We start from the raw sequence: 15,340 nt of genomic DNA on the forward strand, positions 1-15,340 counted from the left end.
GAAGAAAGGGTAGCATTTACAAATCCACCTTCTAAAAGTTACGCTTGTTAACGATTCCAAACAGCTCCTAGAACTTAGCTAGATTGTGTTGGTTCTAAACAGTTCAAGTCACATTTTAGAAATATACTGAAAACAGTCAACATCTTGAAAATGTTAAATTTGAATCAAAATAGACCAATTACCCATTCCACCACTTATGTGACAAACCTGCAAAATCCTGGAAGAGAGAAAAACAAAACAAAACTTTAGCGATCTTTCGGTCAGCCCTAGGGATGGATGTGCAAAGTCATTTAGCCGTTTACACGTGAGTGCCAGGGGTTAATGGCTGCAGACCAATGGAATGTTAGCACAGTCTAGTGCTACACTTGAGTAGTAAGGTATGGAAAGACACTGAAATTAAAACACTCGCTTCTGCACGCTCTGAAGTGATGCAACAGTGATGAAGTGGTTGTATTAGATGACAAAGCAGGGCTTCTTACGACTTGCAAAATAAAACTGTGTCTAACATTCTTCCCAACGCTTTAACATAGCCTTCCAATTCTTGTACAGCTGCATGAAGCTAACACATTTTTGACACTCCAGTTTGATAACTGCACCTAATGGCAGCATTTGTTACGGTGCTTATTTTAACTTTCAAGATAAAATGCTGATTGCCTTGAAAGCAAAGACTTACCTGTCTTGTTTTCTCTGACCTCAATAATATAAACATTTATGTCAGGGCGGGATTTTGTCCCTGTCGGGGCTGGTGAAGTGGACAACGCCTGAGGTTTGGAGGTTGTTTTCTTTTCCACCGTGGGTGGTCTTGTTGGCTGTGTTACAGGAGGCTTTGAGGTCACGTGATCCTCTCGGCCAAAGTCAGTTTCCATTTCCTTGGCTATGGTATCAGTGAGAGCTGTGGGAGGGTGTTGCGTTACAGACTCTCTAGGAAGTACAATGTCACCTGTCGTTTTCTCGCTGGGCTCCTCCATGACAGGCGGTTCTGCAGTGAGCGACGACGAGGGCCTGAAGGGTGGAGTTCTGTGAAGGCTGTCTGTTGGAGGGAAGGCGCTGGTATCACTTGCAACTATTGGAAATTCTGGGAGTTCGGTGGCTCCGGGTCTTTCAAATAATCCTGAGCCTAGATCTGTATCATCGAGGGATGGCTTTCTGCCTTCCTCAGTAGGTTCCTGCATAAGCTGTGTGACTTCAGTACGGAGAGGCCTCAGCGTTGGTGTGAATTCCGTCAGACTACTACCTTCAGCTTCATACTTTAATTCCGGCTCTGGACTTGACACTTCTTTTGGCCTAATGGTTGATACTAGTGGTACCACTGTCTCCACTTCCACTTTGGGCTGCGTTACCGCACCAGGTGAATACGATGTACCATGCTCAGTTGTTCCCGCTGGAGTAGTTTCTAAGCCGGGGACTCTCTCCAAACCTGTCGTCCATCTGTCTTCAGAGACAGTATATGCTGATCCCTCCCCCTCTTCTTTAAATGCCACTGTCTCCTTGGTCATTAATGCAGTGGAACTGAGAACAGGAAACAAGCTCCCTACAGTCTGCAGTTCTTCCAGGCTTTCTCCCTGTGTGGTTTCTGTTGTTCTCAAAGCCTCAGGAGGCGTGGTGGCTTCTAGGGGAGTCGGTTCAACAATATCTTGATCGGATTTGCCTAGAACCTCATATTCTAATGGAACAGAAGACTCCAGCACACTCCATTCTGTCTTGGGAATTATAGAAGGAGGACTGGTGTGGGACTTGTCTACATAAGTACTGGGTTCCTGGGTGCTGCTATAATTAACAAAGGCCAATCCTTCCACATAGGAGGTGTGTGCAAATGGGGGGAGAGTAAACAGGGGTTTGGAGGCATCTGCATCTTCACCCCAAGCACTTCCTTCCATAGTTGCAGTGATGACTTGGCCTTCTGTGCTTGTGATGGGAAGCACCCTGTCTTCAGTTGTAGACACTCTCAAAGTTGACTCATCTACACTACCGACTGATGGAGCTGGCTGAAAAGGAACTGTGAATTCTCCCGATGGAAAATCTTCCTCGGTAACCTTTTCTGATGGTTTTCTAGTACTATCTGGGAAAAGAGTATATTGGTCTCCTACATCTGGGAAACTTGGGGTTTCTTTATCCTTTCCCTTTGTCCCTACAGTGCTAAGTAAGACAGGGGGCAATGTTGTAGAGCGGGCAAGCTCTGTTGAGGATAAAGGCTTTGAAGTCAAATTATCCTCTTCCCATGACCACTTTGATACTGTGACCACTTCCACATTTAAAGTACTGTGGGTCAAATGGGCTGCTGTAACGTCTCGGTAGGGCTTTGTCGCATCTGTGTCTAATCTAGTCAGAGTTGCCATTTCTTCTCCATCTCTTGCTTCTGTTGGCTTCATGCTTAACTTTCTAGTTGTCAACGCTGGGGAAACAGATTCTTCAACTGAAGGCTCTGTAAAATGAATTTGTTCTGAGGGAGACGTGGAGAGCTTCATCCCAGACGAGCCTTCTTCTGTTATCCCTATAAATGGATCATTTGTGATCTTTTCTTGTATCTCATCAACTGTGTACGCATCCTGTTTTAGCTCTGGTCTTGGTGTTTCTGTTCTTTCTCTTCCTTCTGTCACTTCTGTTTGCAATGAAGGATAAACAAGTGTGGATATTCCCTCTACTGATACCATGTCACCAGAATAGGGAGACAACTCTCCTTCTGTAAGATGCTGTGATGGAGAGGGGGTTGTAGGCTGTGATTGACCAAAAGAATCTTCAGTCACTTGACCATTAGTTTTCGGTTCTTTCTCTTTATCTATGAGTGATCCATCTATGTCAAGCCTGGTTAAAGGTGAAACAAGTGTTGACAATGAAATGGACTCTAAGTCCCCTGGCTGGGAGTAGGTAGTGTCTTCTGATGTCTTTGATACCGTGACGACTTCGCGTATTTGGCTGAAGTCCTGGGTGCTCTGACCAGACCTAACTGGCAGTGTTCTGTCTTCGCTCTCACCTTCTCTCAAGGTAAATCCATAGTGACTTGTGGTCACCACTTTGGGACTGGTGCTTACCATTGACATTTCAGTTTTCTGTTCCGGGGTCACTTCTGTGGATTCAAATGTTGCTTCGGATGCTGGCAATTCCTTGGAAGAAATGTGCTTTGTGATTTCGGTGGATGTGACTAATGGGGCCACTTCTATTTGTTCAATCTGTGTTACTGACTCCTGTGTTTGCATCTTTTCTGTAATTCCGTCCTGTGAGCCAGTAGCATGCTGGGAGATGACAGTTGTACTTTGGAGTCGTTCCTTTTTAGTTTCGGCGATATCTGGCGTCCCACGTGGTTCTGACCCAGAAGGTAAGTGGTTCTTGGTACTCCCAGCAGGTGTGGGCGACTCGGTGGCTAATCTGGCTGTGATAGCCTGAGACTGGACTGCAGACTTCTGGTCAAAATTGACTATGTTTCCTGCAGGAGGGAAGTATGTGGTAATGATAGGGAATTCGGTGACTAACGGAAAGATTGGTGTAGCTCTGTCAGGTACCATGTGTGGCTCTTTGGATAAACTGGGTGATGCAGTTTCTGCGAGGATATTCGTTTCAATGGTGGTTGCCTCTGATATATTCTGTTTAGCTAAAAAAATAATTTCAAAGAATTGATTAGACAAGTCACTAACATGGGATTGCATGACCAGCGTTTTAAGTGGACCAAGTGATCTCTGATACAAAGGAGTCTAAAAATCTAAGCTTGAAATTAATGCAAAAGAAGATAAGTGGTCACTTAATTAATAATCATAAACTGGTAAGCTGTATTGTCAGTGTTATTATACTTGATTGAACAAATAATCGTTCTCACAAAAAAAAATGTGTTTTAAGATAAGTAGATGCCAAATAACTACTAACACAGAATTTTCATAAATGGTTATCTGTAATGAGCTACAGTCGTGCCACGAGACTTAGAAGGAGAACTTGGCTTTGTTATCTGGGGACGGATGCTCCCTGCTGCTAGCTTTCTCCAAATATTGCCTTCTTTTCAAGCTGCCAAGTGTCTCAGAGGACAGGGAGTGTTTCAGACTGCAAAACAACAGAAAGCCACATCAAATGGAACCACGTGACACATAAACCATGACATTGTCCATAATGTGTAGACTTTCATAAAAACAGGATATTAAACTTTTAATACCCGCTCTTCATTTGGTTCCAGGTGTTGGACATTTGACTTCATCTTCCTTTCAACTCTGGAGGCATGCTGCCAGCAGACCATACAACATCTCTGGCAGAGGCTGGTTTGGCATTTGCTGTAGTCCTACTGTTTGCTGAGCGATCTGCACACTGTGTTTGTACTTATCCCGGGCCTTGGGTTTCAGTCTTACATTAGCATGAAACACAAATGCATGGGAAATAAAGCAACTACGAGATAGTCTTCAGCCTGGCACTCCAAATTCCTGGGGAGGTCCTGGATTATCACAGAGTGAGCACATGCTACGTAAAGTACACTTGTCATTATAAAAGGCTACTTTATAATGGCTCCAGGCTTACAGAGAATGACTGAGCTAAGGAAATTTTAGCTGTGTATAAAAGTGACAATGTTATAAATAAAAGTACTTCTCAACACAGGAAATGGAGCAGCTTAGTGTTCAAAGACTGTGTTTTCCAAAAGAATCAGTACTTTCTCAAATCAAAAATGAGTTGCCAGTGAATACACAAGGAACTGTTGTGAGGAACCCACGTCTGCCATCTTGATACATTGTATGATGTGAAGTGGCTATGTACCCAAGGCTGGTCCTCTCTGTTAGAAACTCTTGCCTCAGGAAACTCTAAGGACTGGATCTTCCCCAAAAAGAACCACTGAGAATCAAAATTGGCTGCCTTTTACCTTCACCTGTCCTGTCAGAATTCCATGATAAGCTAATACAATTTTATCCTCAATCTGAACAAGGCTATAAGTTCTAATTTGGGGGAAGGGCTGGAATTTGTTATTAGTGCTTGACATTCTCCAAACCATTTTAAAAGTCCAAAAACATCAGTATTTTAGTGAAAATGTGCTGTTCACTTACACTATAATATATGTTCTTTAAAAATCCATCAGTGTTTATCCTTTTATACTTAAAAAGAAATTAACCCAAAAGAATACTGGGACCTTGAAAAGAGTGTTATATGAACTTTTCCTCCTCTTGTTTTTTTTTTTTTAAATTGCAGTAAGCTGCTTCTGCATTTATTTCCTGGCACAAACATTAGTCAATTTTGATTGACAAGAACAACTTAAAGACCTAAAATGTGTCTGACTAGTTTTCTTTTAATTCAATTCTCTATCCTCTGAGATTCCATCACCATTACCTCACTTAACTGCCAGACTTCATGTTTGTCTTATAACTGCATTCTTTGGGGAAATAGTAAAAAATATGTATGGAGAATGTTCTCATGGAAACATAATACAAACTCTTAGGCACTTTCATATTAGAGAAAATATAATCATATTATTATTAATAACAGCAGAATTATAATTTTACTTTTCCCCTCAGAGCATTTTTCATGGCCAATGAAATTAACTTAGGAGAAGGTGGCATCGCACTGGATCCAAGTGAACGTCTGCAGAGCCGGTCCTCCTGTTCAATCTAGCACTCTCCATTTAATCCTAAGGAAATATTTTTATAGCATTTTAAAAATGGACTCAGATTTTTTAAATCAAATAAACACATGTCATTGTCAATTATGACTAATTTTCTGTCTCTCTCCTCTAGCCTTGCTGCAATGCCTAGTAAGGTGAGAGAGCACTGAGTCTCGCTGTCCCTGTCTTACAAAAGCCAGGATTTTTGTAACTTTGTTTTCAGGGGGAAGGGGGGAGGTTTAATAATTTTAGAGTCCTGTTTAAGAAAGTCTGCTTACAATTAAGTTAATTAATTCTATGACTTGAAATGGAAAACCTCAGACTTCCTTTTGGGGTTGGGTGACTTTTCACCTAACAGCTAACTGCCTTTTTTCAACCTAACAGCTGACTGCCATCAAAACTCCGTGTATCTGATAATGTGTACCACTTGCTTCAGCCATCCCCCAAAAGGAAACAATCTTTTAAAACACCATCTACAAAGAAATAGCCTAAGAATAAAAAACCATTGCATTACTTTACTGATGATTATTCCAAAGAGGAGAATACAATTCTAGATTGTTGGACAAGTATCCCCTCCCTTAGTTTCATTCACATTAGACACTTGGGTTTTGAAAACTTCTATTTTTTTTCAATGCCATTATTGAGGAAGCCAACAAAAATCAGCATGCTTTCTTTCCCACAAATACTCCCTTGCAATCTTTGCAGCTGTCTGCCACACAGATGGTTCACGTCAGCACGCTATGGTGTTCTACATCCTATGGACTATCTTCTCAGTGCTTCTTCCGCCATGACATATGAGGCAGACTTTCCTAACACAATGGAAACCCACATCCCCAGTATAGTGGCCAGTTTAGCTCCTACACTATCTACGGTTTGGAGAAATGGCTAATGCTGACTCGAGTCTTTTATATGGGAGCCATGTGTGAGTGTAAACACGGGGACAAGGGACAAGAGCAGTCAGTGGGTGTCCCACAGTGAGACTTGAGGGTCACATGTGAGGAAGGTGTCATATTGATGCAATAGGATTCGATTTATCTGCCAGTTTAAAGTTCTAGAAGTGGTTGGATGGTAAATTAAGTCACTCAATAAGCAGGAAACATTGTGAAATACAAAATAAGAACTATTCCATTTGGTACCTAATGGCACATAGTTGCTTAGGGTACAAAAAAAAGTCAATGACGTAATCATAGATTAGAATATCCTAGTTATAAACATGAACAAACATATATGAAAGCGTATGAAGTGTTGGAAACCAATTGAACCTGCTCTAGACTCTAATTCCAAATCTAATGAGAAAAGGAGAAACAAGAAGAACAAAACCAGGTCAAAGGTAACTACAAGTTTAGACATTATAACTGTCATCAATGGAATTGTTCAAGTTGGAGGAGATGTAGAGAGACAATCAAGGGCTATATTCAATAGAAATACTGCATTTTTGAATTTGATCAGCAAATTAAAAAAAAATTAGTCCAAATTCTGATGATCAAACTTTGATTAAAAACAAACTAAGAGTGAGGGCTAAAGAATATTAGAATTACTTTTTAAGGAAATGTGGCATTTTCCCACTCATGGAGATCCTTAATGACATGTATTAGGAAATTTTCAAAAGTCTTCAATTATTTTGGTTCATTTAAATTTGAAGATATTTCACATGAAATTTCAAAACTCTGAACTAAATTCTTTCACAAAATGTTTTTAATCCTGAAGCCAAAGAAAATTAGGAAGTAGACAGTTTTTAATCACAGGAATGGTCAGAAAGGTTATTTTTAAAAGGGATTTAGTTGCCTGCCTTTCAAATCTATTTGACCAACTAATTCCTATCTGCACATTATCAGCTATTGTATATGTACTATTAACTGCCTTTATAAGGAAGAGGGAAATAGAACAAAATAAGATTTGGACTATCTGCTTACTCCGTGGCCTACAAACCCACTTTCTATGTTTGACAAAACCAGATGCTCTACAGCAGGCAAGCATCTCTTCTTCAGCTTAACAAGACAGCTGCACAACACGCCATCACTTCAGGGGCTGCAGAGGAGGGCATGCTCAGTGACCACTGGACTACACAGGAAAACTGGGCATCAGACAAATCATCTGGCAATAATTTCAATCTGTAAGTATACACCTATGAAGAAGAAGTGTCGCAAACTGCACTAGAAGCTGGACGAAGCTGTTGCCACTGTCACATTCTAATGTCTTCTGTGCTCAGTGAACTAGGGAAGACAGTCTTAAGGACAGAAGACATGAACAAAAATCCATACTTCAGTTTTCAGAGGGGAAATATTACTGAATCTATTCCAAATTCTATGCATGTAAAGGAATAGAAAAAAATAAATACCAACCACTTTTGTATTTAATGTAAGTTAAATTTAATGTGGACAACCTATTTAAATCTGAGGGCTTTTCTTTTTATGTATCCATGTAAATTTATTTAGATAACAATTTAAAATCTCCCAGGATAAATTCTTTAATAATACTCTCTATGGCTACAGATGAACTTGGGTTTTCATTTAAGGAAGAAAGGTGATTTTATTTCCTGTTGTTAATTTTATGCAGTGCAGGAAAAACTAGTGAAGTGCAATAGACAAGGCAACCCTTCTATTCCCCCCTTAGAACTTTTCCAGTCCTGTCCCCTTCTCACCATCAGCCCAAGCCTGTTCCTTCATCACATCAGTAACTTAGGGGAAAGTCATTTTATAACCTGATTTATATAAATATCATTAATGACAGGATTTGGCATAAATAAATATGCATGCTGTATATGCACACGTGCATGTATGACTATATTGAGGATAAGACTTTTCATTATTATTGCTGTTTCTTTTTTTTAAAGATTATGGAACTTTGTTGTTTCAATATCTAAGAAGAAAGGCTAGCATTTGCGAGGCCTTTCATGGAGCAGCCGGCTTGAGTTAAGCTAATACACAACATGTGGCTATAACAGAGAAGCAAGTCTGAAGCTGAGATTTAGGCAGAGGCAGCCTCGTGGGGAGACAGAAGTCTGTGAATGAAACCTTCCCACGCCTCTATCAGTTCAGGGATCCAAGGTCTTTTCTGGCACACTGCTTAGGCTCAGGGCTCTGTCTTCCTCTCCCTAAAAAATGCCTGCATATTTCACTCTAGAAACCAATTAATAACCAACTAGCAAATTTTCTAACTGTTTTAGTTACCTATTGCTTCAACACGAAGAATTAGAAAGCTAGTTCAAAACACTTCCTGTCTTATAGATATTTAATTATTATATTAGTCAATGTCGAACTCAAACCAGGCTACTAAAATATCTAAGTATTTGTTATTTAGCTGAAATAATACAAACCCTAGGGTAAATATTACCAAGAAAGTTTTAACTATTGTTGTTTAGTTAAGCACTCTGTACTTATCGTACTATTAAATGTGGCTAATGTTTAAAAATAATTTAAGGATATCTAAAAATAAAAATATGTATAACATGAATGCTGTTTAAAATTAATTTTATAAGGTAAATTTAATTGAACATAGCTACTTAAGCTACATGTTGTAAAAAGTCTATATTGTACTTTAATTAATAAAAGTAAAAATAACTACTAAAAGATACATATTCCGTTACTCAAAGCAAAATATATAGAATTATATTGATTATTTGATAGTATTGTTTATTTTTAGGTAGGAATTGAACCTAATTATTATCAATTTCAGCAATAATACTCACCTGCAGTTACTTAAATTTAAATTGTCTGCTCTTTCTGATGTGAATGATATCAAAAGCAACATAAACAGAATTCAAATGCTTAACTCAGAGTCTGTTGGCTTAACATTGTTATACCAACAGTGAAATTGCATTTAAAGGCCTCAGCTAATAGGAAATGAGAATCCAGGATATGTTCTGTGATGTTTGGTAAAGCAGAGTGCAGAGAAGACTCTACTCTGGCATTCCCATCTCCTCCAGAACAAACCACTTCCCAAACTCCCTACCTTGTTTTAACCATTATTCTGGTATCAGGTCTGTTGTGTCTAAGTCACTAAACTATTTTTATCTCACGCACACCGTACAGGATTCAGAATCCATCCCAACATCTACTTGAACCTTAATAAATATCTTTGCTGCAACTTTTTAAATCTCTATTTTTAAGAAAGATATCAAACACTTACGTTTAAAGCAGTAGGCATCAAATCTGCTATCAGGGGAAGGGAAGCATGTCTGGTTCTCAAAACGATACAGGGTTCTCACCCCAAGTAGACCGCCTCCACACTGGGCCCTGGCCACAGTCACAGGGTGCCGTACACTGGCATCTGAGAGCCACCCGTAATCGCATTGGTCAAAGCCGTTTCTCCAAGCTGCGTGCAGCTCCCCAACAGTTGCCAGCCTGGCATCTTGGTTCTCACACTCTTCTTCAGCCTCTTCAAAGGTGAACTTATTGGGAGCAGTGATGTGGAACACGTCGCCTGGAGGAAGAAGAGGGAGAAAAACTTTAGGTTCACTACTCATTCTGCTCCGGTTTTGATAAATGTGGAGGGGATGTGTGAGACTTTGTGCAGTAAGGAGGCAGCTTCTCATACAATAAAGCAAGTAGCAACATAATTACTTCAATAAAACTATTATTACCATATAATGAAAATAATACATCACACAAATTTAATTCTAAGTGTTTGTGTATGTGTGTGGATGAGTATGTGTGTGTGTGTGTATCTACATGAATTTCCTTCCAAAAGGTTGATGGAGCATTCACTTGCTAATAACATTTGATAAATCATTAAAAATGAGATTTTACCAAGTGATTCTTCAACATCCTGTTCAAAGAACCCTAAAATTAGTCAGTAGTTCTCTGACTCCCTCTTTCCTCATATTACTGCTGCCCAAACAGATTAATCTAGATCAGACTCCTAGATAAGAAAAGTCCCTGGAAATCTGATTTGGACAAGGATAGAAGCAGTAAGAATTAAAAGAACCTTCATCGCCTTGTATCCCTGACTCGGTGTTGCTGTGACAGTTTTGTAGGCCACAGTCACACAACAACACGGGGCCAAGTGTGTCCCACTGAGCAGCTACAGGGACCGTGTCCTCTATGGAGGGACTCTTCCCTGCTCACTTTCTTCTTTCTTACGCTATTCAGAGAAGACACGTGATCTAATTTTCACAAAATCACCAGAAATGTCAGCAGGGTTTCTGGCAAGATCAATATGCTATAATACCTGCTGATCGATTAACAAGCAAATCCTGAACACCTGCTGTGCTCGTCACTAGATCCAATTAGCAGAGGCAACTGCTCATTTTCATGAGCATATTGCAATATAATTCTGAAAATTTGAGCAGTTAAACATGTATTTTTATTTGGGCAACCAGTGTCAACAATTTGCCAAAATAATTTGATTATTGTAAATTTGATTTAAATTGAATTTAAATCATGTTTTTAAGATATGAGCACAAATGGCTCAAACTCAGACAAAACATTGAAGAACACCTAAATAAATTAACTTTAACAGGAAGGAGTACCATTGAGATGCAGAGGAAGCTAAAATTTTGACATGCCAGTATTGCAGAAGCTGGATCCTGTTTCTATAACTCAGAGGCAATCTCTAACTCTGTAATATATAAGACAATAAGAACACAGAGTTCATAGGATGTTGATCTACATTCTCCAATAGACTCAAGCCAGATGGAACAAGCCAACTGCTTAAAACGAATGGTGCCATTAGTCTAAGTACGTGATAGTTTTATGAGAAAAAGAAAATTAGTCATAGGAAAAAATGGCCAAAATATACATATCAGCCTTTCTTCTTATAAATCCAAAATTTGTACTAGAAAAAGAAAACAAAATTCACACGAAGAGCTGCTGGTTAAAGAGGAAGAAAATTATTTTTATGGGTTAAGAATAAGTTTATTTATTATAGTCCCTAGACTGACAAACAGTAACAACAGTAATCTTAAATCCAAAAAGGCACATGAAGAGCATCTTCTGCCTCCCTACTCCTGCAGTGTCCACCCCCTACTCCTGCAGTGTCCACCCCCTACTCCTGCAGTGCCCACCCCCTACTCCTGCAGTGCCCACCCCCTACTCCTGCAGTGTCCACCCCCTACTCCTGCAGTGCCCACCCCCTACTCCTGCAGTGTCCACCCCCTACTCCTGCAGTGCCCACCCCCTACTCCTGCAGTGTCCACCCCCTACTCCTGCAGTGTCCACCCCTACTCACATAAGGTTTAAACGCATCATAGACATTCTACCAGTTACACAGGGTACACTCAGTAATATGTGTTAAATAAATGGCATTTCTAGTTTTTATTAGAAATAGTGTCTTTTTCCATGCACCTCAAGAAACATATTAAATAAAATTAATTCTGGTGCCATCTGGAACACTCATTGAATTTCATCTTGGCACAAAGCAACTTGGGAAAGACTGGAGGGGGGATGTCCTCCTGAGCAGCCTCATCTTCCTCAGTGTCTCATCTGGCTTGGGCTGAAACAGATGCACATGTAGGGAGGACATGCCCACATCTGTCCCTCAAAGGTAGAACACATGGGTTTGTTGGCACAGCTGACAGCACTCTGGGCATCTCAGTTGCCTGCATTGTTAGACACTCTGTTCTGAAAACACTACTCTTCCCTGAGACAATCAAGAGTGAGCTGCCAGCCAGCTGAAGCAAAGAATCTCAATCATTAAGGAAAGTTCTACTTCTAGAGACAAAACCAGAGATGACTAATACAGAGCAATAACCCCAGAATGACTAGATACCATTTTTAAAGGTCAAACATGGCTGGGTATTAAAATAAATAAAGATTTAGTTGTTGCCAAAATGGTTATAAGGGGAAATGCTACTTTTACTCACCAATGAAGAACTACGTACTAAACTTTCCATGCCAGAATTAACATCAAATCTAACCTTACCTCAATGATTTAACTCATTTGCAGGATATGACTTTCCGTCATCTCTGTGATATTAGAGAATGATTTTACTAGCTGAACTTCTGTGATCTCAAAACTGATTAATTTCCTCTGTAGGACATTTCCAACCTTGCAAGATTTAGTTTCATTTACTCTACATTTTATATGTATTTTGATTTCATTTATATGTATGTATATGTCTCTCTGTGTGGTGTGCATGCCAGTTCTCTCAGAAGCCCGAAGATGTCAGTCACTGAAGCTAGACATACAAGCTGTAAGCGAAGCAATGTGAGCTCTGGGAACCAAATCTGGTCCTCTGCAAGAACACCAAGTACTGTTAAACACTAAGCCATCTTTCCAACACCCAATATTGTGAATACTTAAAAAAAAAACTGAAAATAGTCACTGGGCATATCATGCCACTTGGATAAAAATGGAATATTTAATAAGATTGTTTGAGGTTCTTTTAAGGAAAGAATAGAAAAAACTTATTCATAAAGGTAAAATGTAGTCACTCACCCTCTGTGGCATAATTGTTATTTGGGAGTAATAAGAAAAAGGAAAAACAACATCTGAAGTTTAACTCTTCTCCAAAATTAAGGACCTAAGCCTTCCTACACCATAGTATTTTTAGTAAAAACATTACCTCTGCTCATCTCAAAGCCCTAATGATATAACAAAACCTGCATCCAACAACTGTATTATTGTGCTTTAGTATTCTGCAATCACAGTTAATGCTCAGTCCAGAGTCACCACACTGCCTACACCAGGAAAGCCACACCTGCTCTGCCTCTGAATATTCAAGTAGGACATCTGTCAATGGGTTCATCTCCTGAAATATTCTGGAAATTTTTGCTCTAAGGACATGTAGTTCAATGAAATAGAGAACTCACAAGTGATTCATAGTAAACATATCTTAAAATCTGGTAGATGCTAGGAAGCCTGTTCACAGAAACTGAAAAAGTGAACAGGTTACCAGACAGAACCAAAGCAGGGGACAGCAACCCAAGTTGCCTCCCATGGTTCTATCAAGGACAGTGAGTGAAGAAGAGGGCCAAAATACCGTTCTTTGTCATGGATCTAAGTCAGCAATTTAAACCAAATGGAGGAAGTCATCTCTTTAATACAACAGAGGCATGTCTTTCAGCAAATAAGGAAAACGCATTATGTTTGTAACCCAGCACCATCTTTGGCAATTAGGAGGCAGGTACAGAGCCTTTGGTGAGGAAACCTAAACTTTACTAGAACAGAACAGCTCTACTCTATTGCCTCTCATATGCACGTGTACCTGAGCAATCAAGGTAACCTTGGATGCAGCAGACAGTTGCCTCTTACAACAATGTTTTTTTTTTTTTTTTATGCTTTGACAAGAACTCCACTGGAACGTTCTGGGAGTGGCTTTCTCAAAACAGCTGTGTGAATTTTTTAAAGCTTATACATACATATTCATATTAGTGTAAATATAAAATATCATGAAATCGATGATTTTACGCACAAGATAATTTACCAATTCAGATAGAAAATGTGTAAACAGTATCCTAGGCCACATCATCACGTATTTTCAAGCTAATTGCTTCAAGTTTTAACCTACTCTTCTCTTGATTAGCTCTCCAGGGAGGATCTAGAACGCTGGTTCTCAATTTGTGGGTCACAGCCCTTTCACGGGGGTCTCTGTGAGATATACTGTATGTCAGATTATTACGTCATGATTCATGACAGTAGCAAAATTACAGTTATGAAGTAGCAGTGAAAATATTTTTATGGCTGGGGGTCACCACAAAAGGAACTGTATTAAAAGGTCACAGAATTAGGAATGAGAACCACTGGTCTAGAAAGAACTAGAAGAAATTTTTTTTTAATTTTAGATTTTAATATCTGTTGCCATTGCACAAACTAGAACTTTCTTAATCAAAGAAATATTAAGGAAAATTACTTTAGTTTGACCAGTAGCCACCGCAAGACTCCTTGGAATAGAGTATGCCTGTGCTTTTTTCCATGCTCTGAGTGCCGGATGGAAAAGGCGCTTCTTGGCAGACTACAAGGTGACACATACTGAACCCGAAAGCAATGACGAAACAAATGAAAGCTTGGAAAGTGATCCCTGGTGTTCAGACATTAACGCTTCTTCCCAGGAGACACAGCAGACCTGTTCCAAAGCTAAGTCCAGAACAATCCTGGGATACTAAAGGAAGCTGATGGCTGCTCTCAGTGGTCAAAGCTGAAGCAATCACTACGGTTTTCTGAACCAGGGAATTTTCTGGGTGGCATCAAAAATTTTAAGCTTCTTTTTTTACACATGCTAATTGGTCCTGTTATACCGAATTATGCTTTGTGACTATCAGTTCTGTAAACTAGCAAAATCCCTGCTTTTGTTTTAAATTTCACTTTAAAATTTATATGTGTGTATGTATGTAGGTATGTAGATGTACACATAACCTTGTTATTTGGGTAAACCCTACATGTGATCAGCTTATTGCTGGCTGAAATGAGTAAACTGGAGGCAACCAGAGAAGAAGAACATTTAAGTACCCATGAATCAAAACCACTTGCCAAATACGCCAGAGAAAATGGTGTTAACAGCAAGTCAACATAATCACTGACTTCGAAGTGTTGACTTAGACTTTTTCAAAGGACTTCTTCGCTCTTTCTCTGCCATATTTTGATTCAAATGCATATATACTTCTATATACAATATTAAGATAAAAATGAATAAATGAATTTTCATTTTTCTATGAGTCACAAATCAATTAAACATGCCTGCTTGTGGTAGCAGTTTATCAACCATGTTAAGTGATTTCTGAAAGAGTCACTGTTTCTGTGCACTGCAAATGTCTGTCAGTTCCACTAAAATTGGGTCTTATGACCTGCAGAACAGCCAGCCTTCTGCACACAGTGACAGGAAGGCTCTGGGCTGGCAGAAGG

General features: G+C 39.5%; 1 protein-coding gene across 4 annotated transcripts in view; it reads right to left on the minus strand.

The window, feature by feature from the left end:
- The window catches only part of Vcan (versican), a 96,211-nt gene that overhangs the window by 51,183 nt on the left and 29,688 nt on the right, over positions 1–15,340 (minus strand). For 2 of the 4 annotated variants that reach the window (XM_048455872.3, XM_048455869.3), the window contains exons 6-7: positions 9,689–9,982; positions 674–3,586 (exon numbers count right to left, since the gene is read on the minus strand). In XM_048455872.3, coding sequence (XP_048311829.3) covers positions 674–3,586; positions 9,689–9,982 — 3,207 coding nt within the window. The remainder of the gene's footprint in view (positions 1–673; positions 3,587–9,688; positions 9,983–15,340) is intronic. The other 2 variants (XM_048455868.3, XM_048455870.3) reach the window with 1 other exon arrangement.

Source organism: Myodes glareolus, chromosome 15 (genome assembly GCF_982192425.1).
Source record: "Myodes glareolus chromosome 15, mMyoGla1.1, whole genome shotgun sequence".
Lineage (NCBI taxonomy): Eukaryota > Metazoa > Chordata > Mammalia > Rodentia > Cricetidae > Myodes > Myodes glareolus.